Raw genomic sequence first — 22,993 nt, 5'->3', positions numbered from 1 at the left:
ATATTTATTATAATTACATAAAGCCAATACAACTCAGCAACGTGCATATATATATATATATATATATATATATATATATATATATATATATATATGACTGTTTTTTTTCACCTATATTTTTTAATTTTTCTCTGCAACTGTTTGCACTGTCAGGATTATAACCTAATTCCACTGTATTTTGTTGTGCCATGACAATAAAGGAATTCTATTCTATTCCAGAAGTAATATATAATAGGCCTATGTAAACAAGTAAGGCCTAGTAAAACAGTAATTAAATGTCTATCAAGGTAAAATGACAATTTCTCACCCAGCATATTCCTTGGAGCACGTTGGCACCAAGATCTTGGTTGCAGCTGTCGCCGTGGTCCTGCTGCACTCCCTGTCAAGCTCTGCTGGGCCCTGGAGTGTCATGCTGCGTCCTGCTACGTCCATCCATGCTCTGCTGGGCCGCGCTACATCCTGTAACACCCTGCAGCGCACTGATATGATATGAACTACTACGACTATCATTTGAAGTATTCCTTATCTTTAAAGTGACTATTATTGCCTTTGTTTATCACATCCCCAACCGGCATCGTCAGACACCGCCTACCAAGAGCCTGGGTCTGTCCGAGGTTTCTTCCTAATAGGGAGTTTTTTCTCACCACTGTCGCTCTGCTTGCTCTTGGGGGAATTATTAGAATTGTTGGGGCTTTGTAAATTATAGAGTGTGGTCTAGACCTACTCTATCTGTAAAGTGTCTTGAGATAACTCTTGTTATGAATTGATACTATAAATAAAATTGCATTGAACTGAATTGAATAAGGTGCAAGTGCACTTGACAATCAAACTTGGGGCTCATTTTACCCATTGTACTCCCCATTCGGCAATTTCCTTTTTATATCAATTGGCAAAATGCAAAGATAGATGCAAACAACATTACCACAGATAAAAAATAATTCATACAAAAAAATAAAATAAGGTGGGAATATTAAGGACAAATTACAACAACAACAAAAAAACAGGATTACATGTATACAAAAATAAAAATTCCAGGCGGATGATTCAGGGGGAAAAAAGCGAATTTCCAAATTGTCCAAAAGACAAACAAACTGAGGGACTTGAGTACAGAATTCAGTTCTATGAAACATGTTTTGTTAAAAATTGGTTATGAATCAGAAAAGCTCTGTTTGTGAAGATAAAATGTGGCATCTAGAATAATGAAATTAATCAGATTCTCAAGAGCGCCATTAACTGGATTATCATGAAAACACGGTAGATGCTAGATCGGATCCGCTAGATGTGTCGACGTCAAAGGACGTGCCTCATGGGTCGTGGCCCGCCTTATTCTGCCTCTGATTGGCTTACTCTGATATTGTAACCTAACCCTAACCAATCCCCACTCCCCACGCCTAAACCTAACCACATCTAGCAGATCCGATTTAGGATCTACCTGAAAACAGACCATTCGGTAATTTCCGTGAGAAGCGTACAAGAACGTCATTATGTCATTCTCGGAGAACCCCAACCCCTTTCTCTTCGGAAAAGACAATCGGCCATTTTAAGTTTATCAGTCGTCATTTCACATCTCAGGACGGAGAGTTAGGACTTAATTTCACCATGTTTCTTTTCTAACTGTGGTGGAGAATTGTCTACTATAAACTGAAACTCTTCCTAAAATCAAAAACAAGTAAATCCCAGTGTTGAGTTGTTGCACCTTAATGTAGCTAGAGGAAATGGCTGTGGAAAGCATGACTGTCCATCCAAACTCCCCAACTACCAACCACGAACACAACAGTTTCCTGACTGACGAAAGGTCGAGTAAATCTACAATCATATTTAAATGAAATTCTTTATCTGTCCTGTGCAAAGTAATAAGTATATGTATACAGAAGGCTATGTAAACAGATAGCCTAGTAAAACAGTAAGTAAAGGTAAATGAAGGTAAATTGATAATATAAAAGGTAAATGCCTAAGAAAACTGTCATTATTTAAATATTTTGTAATCACTATTTGCTCTGGAAGTGCACTTGCGAGTCAATTTTTTTTTTAAATAAAAAACATTAATATTAAAAAACACGAATTAGACAATGTAATCACATAACATATAAAACGTAACAGTAATCCAACTTCATAAATTTGATGAAGAATACTATGAAAAATGCATACACATGAAACGCAAGGCACATCCGGGGCAATGACTCATTAAAAATTATAACACAAGGTGATCTTCAAAGTTTTGCAGTATTTTTATGGCTTCCATGTTTGTTTGTTTTACAAATTTAAATTATCGGACAAAGTATTTATTTCATTATCATTAGTATTAATTACAGAAGATATGTAGTATATTTTCCAAATGAAATAAGACCCCAATAAGATTTTTTTTAATGATTATGATAGAAATACTGGGTCTTACGAGTCAAACTCGGGGGCTCATTTTACCCTCTGTATTCCCCATTCGGCAACTTCCGTGACAAGCGTACAAGAACGTTATTCGTCATGATGTCATCATCGGAGAACCCCGCCCCCCTTTCTCTTAGGAGAAGACAGTCGGCCATTTTAAGTTTATCAGTCGTCATTTCACATCGCTACTGTAGGACGGAGAACGTCAGGACTCAATTTCATCATATTTCTCTTACAACTGTGGTGGAGAATTGCCTACTATGAACTGAAACTCTTCCTAAAATCAAAAACAAGTAGATCCCAGTGTCGAGTTGTAATTTTTTGCACCTCAATGTAGCTAGAGGAAATGGCTGTGGAAAGCATGACTGTCCATCCAAACTCCCCAACTACCAACCACGAACACAACAGTCTCCTGACTGACGAAAGGTCGAGTAATTCTACAATCATATTTAAATGAAATTATTTATTTGTCCTGTGCTTTTACACAAAAAGCCCGGGGTTTCTTTTTTTTTTTCTGTCAAAGGGATTAAACTCGCCTTTTTCTGGAAAACGAGTGCAGAGGTAAAGAACGCCATGTTGACACGACTCCGCCAACTGGGACGCCAAATAGCACTTGGGATAATAACGTTGTTATTCCCTGTATTTTATTACGTTATCACAATCAACGATCAATCGACTCAAGCCAACTTGTCTGAAGAAAAAAAGACGAGATTGAAACAGCTGATTAATCAAACTTTCACCGCCTTTCAACGGTTATAAAGCATCGGTTAATTTATTGCCCATTGTTAACAACACTTAACTAATTTACTTTAATTCAATTAAGTGTGTGTATGGTAACAATTACTTCTAATGCCGCAGATGCCAAAAAACATTGTCTTTTGCTAACGACGGGCCTAACTTCAGGCTAACTTAGCAACATGGCTAATGTTACCAACGAATACAATTGGCATGAGAGAGAGGCTAAGCTAACGGCTAATGTTTTTTGCTAATGGTAATTTTGACGTTTCAAATCGCTGCATCGTTGAATTAAACATGGCGTTTACTAATATTATGAGACCAGCTTGGTGAATGTTGGATCAATCAGTATGGGCTACTAGCTAACTGTTAAAGTATCTTATAATCAAAGCAACGTGTCGCTCAATTGACGGTAGCTAGCTTTAACGTTAACTTACGCACTTAGAAATAGTAGTCGAGTCGTCGTCTTTCGGCCTAAATAACACTCATTAGAAAGCTTATTTAGCTCCCGATCGCAGTAAGATGAGGGATTTCTTCCCCTCGAGTCTCAAATTCTAGCTATCTTCAAATAATGAGTTTTTGTAAAGTTGCCGACTAATCAGTTTTTTAGCGTGTTAACAGTAATTTAGCCATCTATTTTAAACGCGTTTGTGCAGCCTGCTGTCATGGATATTTGTCTAACCTATCACTTTTATTCACAGTCGTGCCCACACTGACTCGTCCCAAACATCCACAAAAGTCCCCAGAAAATGTGTAAAACGTCTGCAAAGCATCCCAGAAGTGTTTCAAGTAAAACACAAAGTTCCCTTTTTTCCACAGTCCCCAGTTGGCAAGTGTGCTGTATGTAACTCAGTTGGCCCCATTTCCAAGTCCCACAGACACCAGTAGTGTCCCTAAAAGATTAGGGGAAAACTTTTTTTCAATGGTTTTGAGTGCAAAATGTGAAGGAAACCTGTCACAGTAAGTATTCCCCATTTTAATCATGGCCCTTTGCTTCTAGAACTATTGAGTTATGGACTCACCCAATAAGCTAATAATGTACCATAATGCATAGTTAATCCTTTGATTCAATCATCCTTAATAGACCAGATTAATCATGTGCTCTGTTGAACTTTCAGGATTTGTCACAGTTGTCTGCTTGTTGTTCAGAGACGTTAACCATTAGTTTGATATATAGTTAATGGATATAAATGGAAACTTGTTTGGCATATTTTACATGGGTGACATACGTCACAGACCTGAATTCTACTGCACTTAGCAGTACATTGGTACTTGTGTAGGGTCTAATAACAGTTTTTCCTCTCATAGGTCTATTAAGCCAAAATGTGTGTTGGTAAACTATTAACATGTAAGTTTATGCTGACCTGTCAATTTTTTTTTTTTAGCATAGAGAAGTCTGGATGGTATTTGTTTGCATTGTAAGTTTTTCCTTAAACTGGGACATTGTTGGCGGCAGGTGATGTGTGTATAGTATCTCGACAGGCCAGAGAGGCCATCAGCTTCTGCCTGTACTGAATCCCAGCCACTCCCTATTCATAAAAACCTGCTTCCATAATACAGTGAAATCCCTGTGCTATGATTGAGAGGCCTCCATTGTGACAGGAGAGTTATCCTTGTGACAGGTCTGTGGGCCTGATTCTCGCAGGTTTTAATTAACAGGCCAGCTTCATCGCCCATACCAATTGTGAGGTAGAGGAGTGACTTGGCTGTTGAGATGATACTCCTGAGTTTTTGGGGTTTGGATTTAAAGCTGATAGCTGGTGCAGGACAAAGAACCTGTTTGAGTTTAGCAAAGTATTTGAGACAGGGAGATAAAAAGTTTACGTTTTAAGCTATTTTGAGGGAAAATGCTGAATTTGATACTGAGCTTTGGAGCGAAGTTGCATATAGAATGACAGCGGAAAGTTGATAAAGGTAACTGAGATTCTTTTTCAGGGAGAGCATAGTTTATTTTGGATTTCATTCCGTCTTTTGTTCCAGAGCAAAACCAAATGAGCCCAAACGTGAAGACGTGCTTGTTCAAGATTGTGTTCTATAATAAACAGCAGATAACGAGAGTTTGTTCGTGGAGCAATTCTGGGTTTTATACCCATTCTAAAAAACAACAGGTTTACTAAATTATCTGGATAACTTTGCTGCATAAGACCTGTAACTCCCTTACATCTTCTCCAAGCAAAGTTACCCAGAGTAAATTCACCTCTTAAAGCAAAACCCTGATGGTTTTTTAGTCTCTGCAGTGGCTTCAGACTCATTAAAAATATTTTCTTAAGTTCACAACCTCTAATAGGACTTCCCTACAATGTTAAAATGATGATTTTACAAAAGTTGTTTACTTTGAATTTGTTTTCGTTTAGTTCCAAGGATGAAATGAAGTGATGAATGCACTGGTAATTGGAAACACGGCTCTGTATGGTCATTAATGTATTGCTTTGCAGACGAACACTTTGTTCAGAGATACAGCGATTAAGCACAGATTACTAAGGCTGATCACTTAGGATCTCGTGGTCCTGCCTGGGCAGTTGACCACAGTCACAACACATCAGTCATTTCTTGTCAGTCCCTCAAATACTGCAGTAAAGTTTGGGATCCTCCCAGCCTTGGACATTTTGTGGGTTTGACCTTTAGCGTGTGTTGGTGCACTTCAAAACCCTATGCCAGAAGGATGATTTGTAACTAACTATTTGAAATAGAAATTACATATGACACATATGTAGGTAGACCTGATGTGACAAGAAAATGAAAATTCCATGGCTTTCATATGATGTGGTTAAATCCAATCAGAAAGGTGTTTTTGACTCAACTTGCCAGCTGTACAAAGACTTTGTTAAAGTTTGCCTTGAGTTGTTTTCAGTGCAGGTAATGCATGTGAAGCAGTGACATTTGTGCATAATATTAACTCCTAATTAATTTTATTGACTTATTTTCATGTGGCAGCTTGTTTAACTGATGACATTGACAGTCAGGTGTGTAAGCCAAACTGAAGGCATTCTTTATAGCCCCACTGCGGAGGATTTTCTGTTTTTTGTACTAGTAAGATTATCAGGGTTCGTACTTAGTCTTAATAATTTGAAAAATGCTTAATTTACTAACAAATACACAATCTTGCATTTTATGCCCCCCTGACATGAATCACCAATCGTAGTACACAGTGTTTGTCTCGCCAACAGTGTGTCGAGTGTTTTTTCTAAGATTCAAAATACATAGCCTTGTAATCCTGTGGAAATGATGCAACTCTAAAGTGGCTGTACTTGAAAAACTGAAAAAAATAAATAAATAAAAACAGCGGGCTGAGATTGCCTCTACACGGCTCTCACAGACCGTTCCCCAGTTCGTGAAATACCTAAATTGTTTTGCGTGCGGCCGGACCGACCTTCAAAACAAAGAACAGAGAATCTCGGAGGGAGGGTGGGTGGAGGAAGGGTGACTTCATTCTCTGCTTAGGACGCCTTACTCCACTATTTCTTTACACAGCAAATATTGGTTTGCTGCTATATTTATGTTTTGAATGTCAAGTATAGCCCTTTAAGAGTGGCGCTGCGTAAATTAGGAATCCTTAATCTATAGACTTAATGTCAACCTAATCAAGCATCTGTACTCGTTTTCGTATCTGTGATCGTTGTTTTTTTATCATCATCACAATGTCAACTTGCGCAATAAACACATCGCAAACGACTGCGATATTGCACTCAGGGATTTTTTTTAGTTAGTTTAAAGAGTAGAAGTAGTATCTGTAGAAACTTGCACTTTAAAATGTAACTAATTACATTATTATTTCTTGACATTTTTTTTAATGCAACAAGCACATTTGTATTTATGCAGTATACTAACCGCAGCCAAAAGGCAGAACTGAATACACTTTTAATATTTTTATTAATGGGAAGTAATATCGTTATCGCGATAATTAACAACGTCATCGCATATTTTACTCATGATGTGCAATTTAAAAAAATATATAAATGTCCCAAAACTTAGGATGTGGCTGAGCCACATCCCATGAGAAGATGACATATGTAACTTCCCGCCTTGTGTGTTCTTTACATATACAGGCCAGAGGATGGAGAGCTGGAGGAGGGCGAGCTGGAAGATGATGGGGGAGATGTGGAGGAGGTGGAGATTGGTGGAGGTACGTCCGCAGCAGCAGCTGCAGGAACAGGAGGAGGAGGAGGAGGAGGAGGCGGCGTAGATGGCGGCGATGAAGCAAGCGGAGGAGGTGAAGCGGGAGGAGAAGAGGCTGGGGAGAGGCCTCGGCGAAGTAAGGAGCGCCACGCCAGCAGCAATTCAGATGATGAGAGATCCCACCGTCGCAAGAGGAAGAGGAAGAAGGAGAGGGAGCGAGAAAGGGAGAAGAGGAGGGCCAAGAAAAAACGCAAATCCAAGCACAAAGTAAGATTGTTGACAACTGTCGAACTGAAATAGACGCACGTAGTTATTCACACCCTTCTATCTTGATTTAAAAAGTATGAACCTGTGTCTGTCTATTGCTACCACCTTTTCTCTGAATATATTTCTCTCTCTCTCTCTCTCTCAGCGTCATGCATCCTCTGATGACGACCACTCAGACTTCAGTGACGACTCTGACTACAGTCCCAGTGAGAAGAGGAAGTACAGAGAGTACAGTCCACAGTACCCCCCTCCTGTAAGTCTGAAGAACAAACGTTCTTCACTCTCACAATCTCTATAAATGTATCTCAATCAAATGTTTCTTATGTAACTTTCAGTATTGCCGATATGTCAATATGCAATAATGTTTTGTGTAAAGTAAAATCACCTGATGCGTTTCCTCGTCTATAGTCTCATGGGGGCTACGGCTCAAAGAAGGGCCCCTACATGAAGATGGAAAAGCAGAGCTACGGGGGCTACGATGACTTTGAAGAGGACAACTTTGAGGGAGAGGAAGAGGAGGACATTGGGGATGAAGACTATGACGACTTCACCAAGGAGCTCAACCAGTACCGCAAGGCCAAGGAGGGAGGAGGCGGCCGCGGGCGAGGTGGGTCCACGGCAGCCGGGTTAAAGCTGTCGAAGTTGAAAAATAGACTCGGTATGTTGCACATTCTACTACACGTTAAATATTTGCCCAGCTGAGATTTAATCCAGTTCTCAGTGAGATAAAGTGCATAAACTGGAATACACCAGATGGCAGAATTACATTTATGCCAGATGTTGGGGAAAGGTCCTCTGTCTGTACCTTTTTGTTTATTTAGGCATAATATTATACTTCACTGACCTTAAGGAAAGTAAATCAGCTTTTAAAAAAAAGAAATGAGCCACTGTGTGACAAAAGCTCGGTAACATGTTCGTCCCCTTGAGATTGCTGTTTGACTTTTCACTTCAGTTTCATTTGCACATTTATGGACAGACAAAGTAGCTTATTTGCCAAAAGTTTCTTATCAATTCAAATTCTACAGATAAGTTACTGACTTGCCTGTGTAGCTTACACGTTTCATTTCTCTCGGTGTCTCTGCAGGGGGCAAGGGTCGCATGAAAAACCAGAGAGGCCGTGGAGGAATGAGGGGGGGGAGGAGGGGAAGAGGAGGAAGCAGAGGAAGAGGAGGTCGAGGAGGAGTTGGAGTTGGTGGTGGAGGAGGAGGAGGAGGAGGAGGAGGAGGAAAGATGGGAGGAGACAACGACGATGGAGAGGGCTATGGAGAAGACATGGAGGTGAGGGTTAGAATTCATGAAACCTTTTGTCTATTTGCTTTGGTCAAAGTCCAGGAAGTAATTTGTTCATCTCTTGTTGTATTTTGTGTATTTGCACAGTTGTTTAAATATATTTCACATGGAAAAATTCCAGTGAATAAAAGAAAATTGGAGCCGTCCATTTCCTTTTTATTTGTTTTATTTTAAACAAATAGTTTATTCTGTGTTAAACAGGAACAAGGAACATCTGTAGAGACTGTGGATTATCCCCTTGTGCTGGCTAGCACTGACAAATCAAGCCTGTTGGTGGTCTTAGGAGGAGTGATTATTTCATAAATGGAATAATACTCTGAATAACTAATAATCCTCGTAAACTAATTTTAAGTCCTTTGCTGTGTTCTCATCCTCTAACCACACAACAGACATGTCGTATTTAATTCAGGAAAACAAGCTGCATTACTTTTAAGATGATGCTGAAGTAGAGCTGGGCAATATATCGATAATATATCGATATCGTGATATGAGACTAGATGTCGTCTTAGATTTTGGATATCGTAATACGACATAAGTGTTGTCTTTTCCTGGCTTTAAAGGCTGCATTACAGTAGAGTGATGTCATTTTCTGAACTCACCAGACTGTTGTAACTTATATTATTTGCCTTTACCCACTTAGTCATTATATCCACATTACTGATGATTATTTATCAAAAATCTTATTCTGTAAATATTTGAAAGCACCAACAGTCAACACTACAATATTGTTGCGGTATCAATATTGAGGTATTTGGTCATCAATATCATATTTGATTTTCTCCATATCGCCCAGCTCTATGCTTAAGTTGTATTCTCTGAAGCCTTGTGCAAGTGACACTCATTAAGTGACACATGTTAAATCTGTCCCTACAGTATGGAGATGATGACTACGACAACATGGGTGGTGGTGGTGGTGGTGATGATGACTACGATGACTACTCGAAAGAACTTAATCAGTACAAAAAGTCCAGAGGCAGAGGTGAGTTTGCACCTCAGATAGTTTTCCAATTTTGTGTGTGTGTTCTTGAAGAAAAGTTTACACCAGAGGTCTTCAACAGGGGGTCCGGGACCCATAGGGGGTCCTCAGAGTTAAAAAAACAAAAAACAAAATAAAATGTCTTAACATGAATCCAACATATTATTAAATGAATAAATCAGCCTATTTGTGGAAATCTATAGGTAAGGTAGTCACTAAGGTAGCTATCCACATACACAGATTGAAACATCATTTATAAAATCATGCCAACAATTATTATTTTAATAGTTTATTCCATGTGCTAAAGGATGTATAAAGGCTTTAGGCCGTCCACACGTTATTGTAGGCCTAGTTTAATATGCAACTTGATTTTATACAATAGGCTTTATGTAGTAGGGGGTCCCTGATCCTACTCTCTTTTCAGTCATGGGGTCCTTGGCTTAAAAAAACGTTGAAGACCCCTGGTCTACACAGTTCCTTCAGTTTACGTCCTTTTAGAGCAAGAACAGACTTACTGTCTGTGCCTGACAGTGTTGACCATCTATGTCGCCCAAAAATTCACTCACTCTTTCTTCAATTTATGCTCCAGGAGGTAAAGGTGGCCGCGGACGAGGGAGGGGTAAAGGAGGGCGGGGTATGCTCAGAGGAGGAAGAGGTCGAAACCGCGGTAGAGGAAGAGGTGACATGGGGAATGAGGACGACAACAACGGGGACATGGACAACGGGGTAAGGCTTCTGTAATGCTGTCATCTGTCAGCCCAATCAGCTGCTTCACTCTGGTTCCCTCAGGACAAATTCCTTAATATTTATTAGACTTGAGGAATAAAATGTCACTTCTCCTTCTTACTTACTGCTTGACGCTCTTTCCTTCTGTGTTTGTGCCGGTTTCTGCGTATTTAGGACGGAGGTGTGGGAGGTGATGGACCTGGACCAGGACCAGGGAGGAGAAATCACAATGAGAAGCACCAGGATAAGAAAGGAAAGGCCATCTGCAAGTACTACATTGAGGGACGATGCACCTGGGTAAGATCACACAAATTTTGCAGAGTCACAGTTGTAGACTGACTGTAAGACCCTACATTACATGTCATTTAGCTGACGCTTTTATCCAAAGCGACTTACAATTAAGTGCAAGACAAGAGGTTTTGTGATTTAGACACTTTTTTAAGTGCTACACGTTCACTGGCTGCTTTCCAAAAGCATTTCTTCATTGAAATTTAATATAATTTTATTTATTTTTGCATTTTTCAGTGGCTTTTCTAAATCGCCAATGCTCAATAGAGATTCACAGATTCCCCCCAAAAGGCAGAATTTTGAAGCTGTTTGCAACCCAGTTTTAGTCAACACATTAAAACTTCAAATGGCCTCAGGAACCACCATGGTCTAATAAATCGTTAAACTCAAATGGAAATTGGGCAGCAGTGAACTGAAGCAAGATATCATGAATGAGTTAAGGCTGGTAAAACCCTGGAGGCAAATTTCTACATTTAATAAGACGACAGAGAAATTAAGTAAAATGTTTGTTGTTTATTTTATCCTCTCTGGTCTATAAGTAATCTATAGGCAGCTCTCTCTCATGTCGGACATTCAGATTTCATTATGGCATTTTCAATCACCAGGGGGACCACTGCAACTTCAGCCATGACATCGAGCTGCCCAAGAAGAAGGAGCTGTGCAAGTTCTACATCACTGGATTCTGTGCCCGAGCCGACCACTGTCCTTACATGCATGATATCCTTCACTAGTAACCACACAGAGAGGCTCTTTATTAGTACAAGGGGATTATGGGTAAATTAAAGCTGACACTTTTTAGCAGTATGAAGTTGCATGCAAATTCCACCTAACTGAAAAGATGATAGGTTTGCATTCATTTCAGAATTCAGTTGAGGTCATCCAGAAGCTTTGTGTCCAGTTTTTTTGTGAGTGTCTCTCCTTGACCCCCATCCTACGTGAATTCCCCTGTAAGCTGTTCCACACCACAGGGAACTGTGTCAACGGCGACGAATGCATGTTCTCCCATGATGCCCTCAATGATGACACCCAGGACCTGCTCAACAAGGTAATTCTCTCGCCTATTTTCTGTTAACTCTGTAGATCTTTAAAAGGTCTGAAAAATATTTCTTATTAGTATTATATGTATGTCCAGTTTCTTTAAAGGTCAAAAATATAGTGAAGCCTTTTAATTTATACAATTTGCTAATTGTTTAAGTTCACCAACAGACACCATGCTTGATAGAGCTGGGACGATATGCTTTTGTCCCGATTTGATTCTTTCACGATACATGGGTGCCGATTTGATTTGTATTGCGATGTTCATTTATTGCGATTCCATAGTACTGATAATTGCGATTTTCTTTTTCTTTAACAAAAACAAAAGTTGAATAATATACTTCCAGAGACAATATATCATGAGACATTTCTAAAAACTGATTGTTTTCTAAGAAGAATGAACATCACACGTCAGTTTATTTATTTCATTTGTAAAGAAGAACATAAGATGTATCTTCTGCTTTTGGTCTGTTTTGCTGGAAATGGATATGATGTAGTCGCCTTTGGCAGTACGGTGTAAACAGAAAATATTTAGGTGAATCATTGGTAAAAAAAAAAAAAAAGATTGATTCAGGAAAAAGAATCGATTTAAAAATTGTTGCAAAAAAAAAAATCGCAATACATATGATTTTCAATTTCCCCCCCCCCCTAATTTTTGATTTTATAAATGCTTAAGAAAACATTTCAGATAAACTTTGTTTTTTAGATGCTGGAAGAAGATGCGGAGGCCGGAGCGGAGGATGAGAAGGAGGTGGAGGAGCTGAAGAAGCAGGGGATCAACCCTCTCCCCAAACCCCCTCCTGGAGTTGGCCTCCTCCCCACCCCTCCTCGGCCTGTTCCTCTAGAAACCAACACAGGTTCTGGGGATTTTGGCGGGCCTGCGCCGGGTGACTTTGGGGGTCTTTCTGCGCCTAACCAGGGGCCCATTTCTAACAAAGGTCCCCCAGGACCAGGGCCTATTCCTGGGCCTAACCCCTGTGCTGGTCCCCCTCTCCACGGCCCTGACGGAAGTCCCTTCCAAGGCGGGCCCCCAAATCCCGGTGGCCCTCCTCCCCACATGGGCCCCCCACCTCCTTGTGGTGGAGGGGGAGGTGGCATGGGGAAGAAGATCCCCTCACTGTTTGAGATTAAAGTTCAGCCAACGGGACAGCTGGCTCATAAACTGGCCGTCAGGTAAGAAGTCCAAAAGCAAACCAACATTAAGAATAAAAGATAATATTTTATATTCACATCTGTAGAAAATGCCGCTGGGGATCTTATCAAAGAGTGCAACAGTCACAAAAGTTCTCATGTTCAGATCATTCAAGGAATACTCCATAGAGACTATCCTTGGAATATCAAATGCACCCCGTAGGCTTGAAAGATGTCTGTAAACACTGTTTTAGCTTGCTCCTGTACCAAGGATGGCAGCAGTTTAAGCCAGTTGTAATTCTCCAGGAGTGTTAAAAGGTGGCTCTAAAGCCTACAGGTGATGAGTGTTTATTACTTAAAAGATAGATTTTCAGTGGACTACTCCTTTTTTTTTTTTATATAACCAAAAACTAAATTACAAAAATTATAGTGCATATCGGTAGCACCACTAAAATACCTCTTACTATAGTGTAATTATAGTACAAGGTAAAAGGAAAATAACTTGTGTTGCATTGAGCACTAGAAAATTGTACCAGGATCAGTAGATGGTTTAATGAAGCGACTGTACATAACTCCATACATGATGTACCAACTCAAAAAAGTTTATTTAGTGATATGTTGATCTTTAACTTCTCCTGATTTGTCTCTGGAAAGTCTCTTTGCAATCCACTTTGTGAATCCTAACTCCTGCTTTCCCTTCTGTCAGGGGCCAGACTCCCAGTGGCAACCAGGGTCAGACTGCAGCACCTGGACCCCAAGGGGCACCTGGTGCCCCTCCCCCTTGCTTCCCTGCTCCCCCAGGCATGATGCCCCCTGACATGCAGAACATGGGACCCAACCTTGGGATGAACCAGGGGCCCCCCAACATGGGCCCAGGCGGACCGCCCATGATGGGAGGATTTGCGTCTGGTGACGGTCCTCCACATGGAGGTGCTATGCCTCCAGGTCCTCCTCCGGGCGGAGGAAACTTCTTCAACAGCTTCTTCAATCAGCAGGACAGTATGCAGATGGAGGGAGTGGTGCAAGAAGGTGAGAGTCCATTTACCTTTTAAATTTTTCAAGTTACAAAAATCAAAGTAATTGTTCCTGTACTAAAACTCGCTGTTCCTTCTCAGGTGACAACTACCAGGGTTTCGCCGGTATGGACGAGAGAGGAGGAGCGGGGAATGTTGGTCATCCGTCGGGTGGCAGTCAAGACAGCTCTGCTAATGGAGCGTCAGCCAATCAAGGAGGGATTTCTGTGCCGGACTTCCTGCCTCCAGCGCAGCGCGTCCTGTTCATGAGGATCCAACAGAAGCAGCAGGAAGAAGAGGAAAGAGCTCGCAGGATGGCCGAGGGAGGAGCAGAGAAGAGCAGAGACATGGAAGGTAGAGGAAAAGCATCTGCACCTGTTTGTGTATTAGTCGTACCTTTGTTAGGCTGCGTTCAGACTGCCTGCGTCTGCCGTCCGAAAGGTCTTTCCATTCATTTTGAATGGGGGTAGTGTGTTCAGGCTGCGGTGGGGGTTGCCACAGCAGTGACACAAAAAAAACAACAAAACACAAGCACTGAACTGCATGGGAGTTTGTGTAATAGCTGAATGTTTCCTGCAACAACAAAGCACTCGCTATGTCTCTCTCTCTCTCTCTCTCTCTCTCTCTCTCTCTCTCTCTCTCTCTCTCTCTCTCTCCCTCTCCCTCCCCCTCCCCCTGCCCCCGTTGTGAAATAAAGCTGCCTTCAAGTGCGGTCGGAAACGTCGGAATCTATAAACGATTGGGAAAAAACAGTAGGGGTGTGACGAGACACCCAGCTCACGAGACGAGACACGAGATTGGGTTCACGAGATCGAGACGAGATTTTAACACTATTTTAAAGAAAACTTCAAAGAAGAAATAAGACTGGAAAAATAGTCCTTTATTCAATCAAACGTCACTAAATGAAAAACGAGCACCGAAAGGTTTTGCCACAAACTCAGATAACTGGCTTCTCTCCTGTATAACTAACGGTTACTTATTCGATATGTACGGTGGAGAGCGAGTCTCTTCACTCAGAGAACCAAGGTTACAGCGTAACCAAACGTTTTCTGGCAGTAGTTGAGACCAAATGTTTTGTACTTGAATTTGTCATTGTACAGTAGATATAGAGAAATAAAACTTATTTTACTATTGTTTCACATTGATTAGGTTCTAAAGAACAAATAAATGACCATCAAACACTCAACAGATGATTTTTGTGAAGACAGATGCTCTTTTCTCATCCTCTGCATTTTCTTTATTGCAGCAGTAAACAAGGAAGTAGGCTACTCTAGTATCGATTTATGTCCATTATAGGACGATGGGAGAACATTGATCAGAGAGAGAGAGAGAGAGAGAGAGAGACTCTAACGCTGGGTTTTAAGGTGTGGACACACTAGGCCGAAATCGGCCGTTGGACAGTCTGGCGAGGTCGGTGACTCGAGTCTGTTCGGTGTGTCCCGTGACACAGGGCAGTCGGGACTCACCCAGAAATGGCGAGCAGGATGAGGTGACTAGAGTCTCTCAAAATCTGACGAAAATCTTTTAAACTGACCTTTGTTGAGCTGAAATGAAGACAGATTCAGCAGCTGCATCACGGCCTATTTCTCTCTTAAAATGTTCTAGGAAACATGTTTTTTCAGTGAACTATTTTAGTACAATATGAGATCGTATTCTGAACAAGCCGCCATGACAGTCTGGCTTTGAATTTCCGGAGAAAACAAACCCATGTGACACGTTCGTCCAATCAGCTGCCGGTTTTCATTTCTTGGGCAACAATACAGAGTAGCGCCGCCTGCTGCTATGGAGATGTATGTTTCTCAAGTTGGTGTCGCCTCAGTGTTTCCCGAGGCAGTTTTTTGGACCTCGGGGTCTGATCATCTCCACTGGCTTTTCTGCCGAGGGTCGGCCGTCTGGTTGGTGTGTAAGCACCTTTACAGGCAGCTTTATGCACCAGCAATATGCTAGCTACTACTAACGGTAGCGTTGGAGCCTGAAGTGACTGTGCGAGACACACAGCGCAAGAATTCACGAGGGGAGGGGCTGGAGCCAGGTGGTCTGAGTGCGCTGTACATTTTTTTCGCCTATTCATGTTTTTAACACTAGGCTGCCCGCAGATGCGCCTGCCTATTAATCGGCTTGATATACTGGGATATTGGCCGATGCCGATTATGTAAAAAAAATGCCAAAAATCGGCCGATTAATCGGTCGACCTCTACTCTGCACTTGTGTAACTTTATCGCGAGACACTTTTTACATTGATCTCGTCTCACCTCTAAAAAACGGTAATTGCGAAATATAAAGTCTACGTGTGCTTTGTTGGGGGGGCTTAAGAACATAACGGGACTAGGGCTGTCCTCGACTAAAGAAATTCTTAGTCGACTAACACTTATACGATTTTGTCGACTAATCGATTAGTTGATTTAATTGACAGAGCTGTGCGCTTTGAGAGGTGGTTAAGACTAGAAAAGCACAATATAAATGTAGTTAATTAACCATCTGTAAAACTGAGTTTCTCCACAATTAATCCTGCAAAAGCACCACTTTAAATCTTGTGTTTACCATAAATGTGCTCATGAGTTTCTTGGAAATGAGTAATTAAGCATGAATAAGCATAAAAAAATGACTTATCAACTAAAGAAATCTTAGTCGACTAAGACCAAAACGACCGATTAGTCGACTAATCGACTAAGAGGTGGCAGCCCTAAACGGGACGTCACAAAAATAGGCCGTTTCATTGACACACACCCCCGCAGCACCACCCTGCGGCAAATTGACGCTTTTCTTGGTGTTAATTTCCCCATTTATATATTAATGTAGTGTCCTTCTTTGCATAACTTTATTTGAATTTCTTTAAAAAAAAATCCCCTTTCCATATATTTCTCCTCCTACAACACTGAACATTTAGAGGGATTCGTCAGCAAAGTTGTACAAAAAACTAAATTGAGTTAAGTTAAGAGTTGAGAGAATGTTTAATTCATTGTAGGGCTGCAACAACGAATCGATAAAATCAATAAAATTCGATTACTAAAAAAGTTGGCAACTAATTTAATTATCGATTCTTTGTGTCGCGCAACTATTACGCCACCTAGTCGTGGAGATAAAAAAAAAATTGAGTTGAGCGCAGAGCGGAGTGAAAGAAAAGAAAAAAGAGCAGAGCGGGGGTAGAGGAAATACGGAGAGAGACCGGAGAGACCCGTAACGTTGTTCTGAAACACTCGGCGGAGGCAGAGAAATCAGTACGACCCAAGTCATCCAAGGTGTGGGAGCATTTCACACTAAATAAAAAAAAAAAAAAAAAACGTGTTAATTGCAAGATAAGCAAAAGCGACACGGCATGACACGGGCGCACCACGGTGATGAGTCAGCACCTAAAACGTAAACATGTTGGAGTCCTTGATGAGGAGGAAGGGAGTTCAACAGCAGGGTAAAGTCACTACACTATCCTACTTCTGTTCCGGTCTGAAGGGAGGAACGTACCGTCCCTCCAGTAGCTCTTCTGGTGCTGCTGTTTACTTGTTATCCAGCTGACTAGCATGACAAGCTAGCGTTAGCTCGGTAATAACAGTAATAAAGCAGGGGTGGTATACTTTGCAAGACTTAAGACACGGTTTTGTTCACCCGCCTTTTTTGGCCCATTCATTTTTCAATCTGTTGTCATGTATATATTATGTGCTTTGTCCCATATCAGTTATTGTTGACAAATATAATAGTGTGTGGTGTATAAATGAACTTAACTTGCACTTACTACAATGATGGTAATCATTTTGTGTGTGTGTGTGTGTGTGTGTGTGTGTGTGTGTGTGTGTGTGTGTGTGTGTGTGTGTGTGTGTGTGTGTGTGTGTGTGTGTGTGTGTGTGTGTGTGTGTGTGTGTGTGTGTGTGTGTGTGTGTCTTGTCTGTATCTGCTATTTGGGTTACTTACCTTTACACAACTATTAACTAAAACAACAAGTATGCTATGTATTGAGTTGATGTAAATTAATGTTTTTTTTTTTTTTTTTATCCGATTCATCAATTAATCGAAAAAATTATCGACAAATTAATCGATTATTAAAATAATCGTTAGTTGCAGCCCTAATTCATTGCCCTATTCACAGTAATAATGTACAGATGTGTCTGTCAATAAAATAAGCAGCAAAATAAATATTTCACTGCTATATCTACTAGATGTGTGCACAGTGTGAAAATGATCCCATTCCAAAGTTTCTCTCTCATGCTGATGGCTTCTCAACAGTCAACAGAAACCTCAAATGTGACGTAGGGCTGGAAAAAAATCGATTTGATTTAAAAATCGAGTTGGTAGGTCAAATCGATTCATATTTTCAAAAAATCTATTTTTTTTAAATCCAAATACAGTATAAATAATTTGGATGTTTAACAATCTTTGTCGCACAGTGACTTTTCACTTAGAGAAAGGGTTTGCCTTTGCAATTTTGTTTATGTTGATGCCCTTTAATTAAATACAATAAATATATATTTTTAAAATATATTTACAGTTCGCAGTTATTTTGTTTTAAATGGAAGGGGGTAAAAATCGAATCGTAAATCGAGTTTTTTAGAAAAAAATCGCCCAGCTCTAATGTGACGCCTTTCAAAGATTAATTTGAGGTTAATCAAATGTGTGTCTGATGTAAAGTGTATCTATTTGGGTTCTTGACCTTTCCAGAGATGAACACTCAAACATGTGCGTCCTTCTTTCCTAGGTGACTCAGGGAACTGGTACTCGAGTGAGGATGAGGATGGCGGAGGTAGTGTGACCTCCATCTTGAAGACGCTCCGTCAGCAGACCAAGGCTCCTCAAAAATCGGACCCCCCCCCGAGCGACCCTCGCCTCCAGAAGGCCCCCCCTGCCGGCGCTCCGGCTCGGCCGGCAGACCCCCGCTTGGCTCGGGACCCACGCCTGGCACGTGCTGCGGATCCGGCCGACTCCGCCCACTCAATGCCCGCTCTGTCTTCCTCTGGGCCGCCTGCGGACCCCAGGTTAGCCCGGCTAACTACTGCTGGTTCCGCGGGCTCCACCTCCCACTCGCATTCTGCTCCTAAACCAGAGCCTCCCCTCGTCTACAAACCCCCGCCGCTTACAACCCCGGCAGCGGAGGAGGAGGAGACGGAGCGGGTGCTACGGGACAAGCCGGTGCCGATTCCTCTGGACCCGCTCATGGGTATGGCTCTGAGAGACCCACGCTCACAGCTGCAGCAGTTCAGCCACATCAAGAAGGATATTGTTCTCCACATGCCGGCCTTCGCCAAAGCCATCGCCTGGTCTCCTGAGGACCTTCTTCCTCTCCCCATACCCAAGCAGGACCTTCTTCCTCTCCCACCAGGCATCCCTCCAGTCTCCTCCGTAGACCCACGTCTGTCCCGCACTCAGCCGCCGCTCCAAACATCGCTCCCTCACTCACAGCCTCCTCCTGTCCAGCCTCCTCCCTCCTCCTTGGACCCCCCTGCTCCTTCTTCCTCCACCTCCTCCCTCCCAGACTTTGAACTCCTTTCTCGTATCCTGAAGACTGTCAACTCCAGCCCGTCCCAGACTCCCTCCCCTCCTCTCTTAACCGCCCCTGTTGCCCCCATGTCGCTGCTGGGTCCACCTCCCCCATGCCTATGCCTCCCCCATCTGCAGAAAAGCCCGTTGACCCCCGTATGTCCCGTAAAGTCCTCTCAGACCCACGTCTCCAGCCCCAGAAGTCAGCACTTAAGCAACCATCCGACCCTGTGCCTCCTCCTGTCTCCTCTACCTCTCCAGCAACAGCAGCTAGCTCCTCTCCCCCTACCATCGCCCCCTATGACCCCAGGCTGCTCTCCTCTGGTGGGGCAGGCCGCGGTGTGGGCGCTGGGGCACCAGGGGGAGCCAGCGTGCTGAGCAACATCAGTCTGTATGACCCGCGGACTAACAAACCAGGCAGCCCTGGTACCAGCAGCGCCTCCAACAACTCCCCCAACTCAGCCAGCACAGAGTCCAAACCCAGTGACCCCCCGGCAAGTAAGCCTAAATCCAAGGAGCCCCTGTTTGTTCGGAAGTCTGCGTTGGACCAGCCAGAGCCGGAAAAAAGTGCAGAGCAAGGAACCGATCGATACAACAGCTATAACAGGCCCCGGCCTAAGCCTGCACCCTCGCCCAACTCCGCGGCCCAGGGAGGGCCCGCTGCAGCAGCAGCCGCCACCGCCGCAGGCCAGGGGGCTCCTGGAGCTGCTGGGGATCAGGGGCCCGCAGGTGTCCACAACCTGCCAGTGTCCTCTTTATTTGGTGTGGTGAAGCAGGCGGCCAAGCCAGGCGGGACGGGCAGCCCCTTTGGAGGCAGCAGTCCGGTGCAGTCTGACCAGACGACCACGGAGCAGGACAACGCCTCGCTGAAGGACGTTTTCAAAGGCTTTGACCCCACAGCCTCGCCCTTCTGCCAGTGACCCCCCCCCCCCCCCACCCCGACCATTGAACCCTAAAGCCCATCATGTGGTCGGCCGATGGCTCGTTTTAACATTTTTGGACACTGAACAGAACAGTGAAAAGGAGAAAGAAAAGCGCACTGAGGCAACTACCTGTAAGACTGGTTAAGAAGACCGACTTTTGTGAACAAACTGATGTCACACGATATGTTACACACACACACACACACACACACACACACACACACACACACACACACACACACACACACACACACACAAACACACACACACACTTTACCACAGTGTTGCAGATTCAGATTCTATAAAAGACTCTTGGGTTATGGGAAGGGTTTAAAGTTAAATCTCTAAAGCTCTATTTTAAACAAACATATTGATGTATACATAAATGTATTCTCTTCTTCTCAATGCTTAAAGAAAACAGTTATTCAGACAGCAGCAAAAACACATTTATATGAAATGAACGTTTTAGCTTTAGCATTTTTTTTTCAAATTCATTTCATTTCCTTAATTTTCTCCTCACCTTTAAACTGGTTGATGTGCTTGTCTGTATTTTTGGGCAGTCAGAGTTGACAATGCTCTTGGGAACAAATGAAAGGCCAGGAATTTTTCCCAACAAAATATTGCTTATTTCTGGTGTTTTGTGATTAAAAGAACAGCACTGACTGAACGGCAACTCCTTTAACACTGTTGCCCATCTGAAACAAATGACCCTCTACAGCACTGCCTTTATATCTCTTTAACCCATGTCCAAAAGTTTTGTCAAACTATAGCATACATCTTTTCATTACAACTCACCATGTCACATTTGCTGCAGAAACAGTTGCAAATACCTAAACTTAAATTTATATTCTGCGTTCTTTTTGTATTTATTTTTCTACTTTGCACTGTCGGTTTGTGTCCTCCGAGGGCTGTATTCATGTTTTTAATGTCTGTAGCTCCTACAGCTGTTCATATACGGTTTTATTTCAGGTATTTAACTCTTACCCAAAAACGGGTAACTGCCGGTACAGGAAGTGACTTGTGGTCTTTCAGTACGGCCTCTCTAACCACTACGCCACTGTTGATACTTTTTTTTTCTCTTTTTTTTTTCTTCGGCAGTCCTTTTGCTACAGGGAGAAAAGGCTTTCATGTGAACATTTTGTTTAATCTTTCTGTAAAAAATGGAGCGTTCATAACTGACAGCTTCTCTAGCTTTAAGGTAGAAAAGATGGAAAATAACCCCACGTCCCTTTACAGTGGCAGATTTTAGCTTTATACCATAGCATCCGTAGAGGACATTAAACAAGTTGGTTTTTTTTTTTTCCCTGCTGAAAGGGTTGCCTTAAAGGTGCAACCTGTAATTAGTCAGCCCAGGTTGCTTAATAAGAATAGGACACTTTGATTCACTGATTCAGAATTCACCATCTAGCCTTTAGTTTTTTTTTTTTTAGTTTTTATTTTGATTTTATTAACTAATTTGTTAAGACTGGTTAAAACAGGACAGGACTGCAGATTTCTGAGAGTGGCTGGTGGAACGGAGTCATTTGCAGCCTCACAGCATCAGTTTATAAGCGTTTGGCTTTAGTGGCTGCTGACAGTGTGACAATCATAAACTAGACTTGGACCTACAAATCAATTAATGCATGAATCTCACGTTGACCTGCGTAGGTGCTCCCACTACGGTCAGTCTGAGCGCTGCTTAAAGAAAACATTTTCAAATAAAATGTCAGATCTTAACATTACCTGTGTTTCAAAACAAATACTCAATACAGACTGAACCGTTTTTTTCTTGCAGCTAAAGAAGTGCACACGATGAGTCTTTACATCTTTTCTCCAGAACCTCTCTTCATAGTTTTCTAGTGCAGCGTCTGAATCCGTCTGAGTATAAGCGGTTATTCCCGTTTTTTGCCCGATTTAATTGCCAGGCTTGTTTTGAAAATCTTTAAACGTGGGGTCACTGTCGAGGAGCTTCCTAGAAGTTCCAGACTTCCAGAAGGTGTCAGGATTGCCGTCGACCGTCTTGTGTATAAATGTTGATCATTTTAATTTATTTTTTTATACTTGGGTAAATATACTATCTCATTTCACATTTTTGAACAGAATCATTTTATATTTCAGAAATATGCGATTGACGCTCACATCAGTGGGACATAGGCAGCCTGTGACCGTGTGAAGAGAGGAGAAAGACATATTTTTTTATTTGGTTTTGTGTTTAGAGATTCAAACTAACAAAAGATTCACTATTGCCCCCTCCTGTCAGGCCATGAAAAAGCCTGTTAGAAGGCGGAGAGTCAGCAATGGCAAGCGTGAAATTGTTGATTTGTTCTTTCCTCATGGCTTTGTTGTTTGTTTCTTTTTTTTTTTTTTTTTCCTATGTAAATTTGACCATTATCCTGTCTTTGGAGGAATGGAGTTTTCTAACTGTACACTGTAGGTTGTTAAAGTATTTAAATAAAGTTGATAAATGATCAACCAGTTAAATCTATTTTACCTGACTTCATTTATTTGACCAGTTTATATTTATGAAGCAATTTTGTTACCTAAATTATAAAATAAAGAAACATGCTCCATCCTCTGGCGTCATCCTCAGACTAAACATTACTTGTCCCAAACCCCCCCCACACACACACACACACACACACTTGCAGTCAGAATTTAAGAAGTTATTT

The 22,993-nt window shown here is 41.9% G+C and overlaps 1 protein-coding gene across 3 annotated transcripts; it reads left to right on the top strand.

The window, feature by feature from the left end:
• Positions 1-1,509: 1,509 nt before the first annotated feature.
• zc3h4 (zinc finger CCCH-type containing 4) lies at positions 1,510-22,809 on the top strand. 3 transcript variants are annotated; one of them, XM_028573361.1, is made up of 15 exons: positions 2,538-2,808; positions 7,164-7,500; positions 7,646-7,753; positions 7,909-8,158; positions 8,585-8,778; positions 9,664-9,769; positions 10,356-10,492; positions 10,667-10,789; positions 11,386-11,497; positions 11,716-11,825; positions 12,522-12,988; positions 13,653-13,975; positions 14,062-14,313; positions 18,644-19,459; positions 19,519-22,809. In XM_028573361.1, exons 1-15 carry the CDS (start codon positions 2,729-2,731, stop codon positions 20,340-20,342), a joined length of 4,239 nt encoding a protein of 1,412 aa, XP_028429162.1. In that variant the 5' UTR covers positions 2,538-2,728; the 3' UTR covers positions 20,343-22,809. The 3 variants fall into 3 exon arrangements, with proteins under 3 accessions (XP_028429160.1, XP_028429162.1, XP_028429161.1); XM_028573359.1 differs by lacking the exon at positions 2,538-2,808 and adding an exon at positions 1,510-1,795 and having other exon boundaries at positions 18,644-19,884; XM_028573360.1 differs by lacking the exon at positions 2,538-2,808 and adding an exon at positions 2,877-4,077 and having other exon boundaries at positions 18,644-19,884.
• The last annotated feature ends 184 nt before the right edge of the window (positions 22,810-22,993 follow it).

The sequence above is a fragment of the Perca flavescens genome, chromosome 3 (assembly GCF_004354835.1).
Source record: "Perca flavescens isolate YP-PL-M2 chromosome 3, PFLA_1.0, whole genome shotgun sequence".
NCBI classification, from domain to species: Eukaryota; Metazoa; Chordata; class Actinopteri; order Perciformes; family Percidae; genus Perca; species Perca flavescens.
This window is presented reverse-complemented; position numbering and strand designations above follow the sequence as displayed.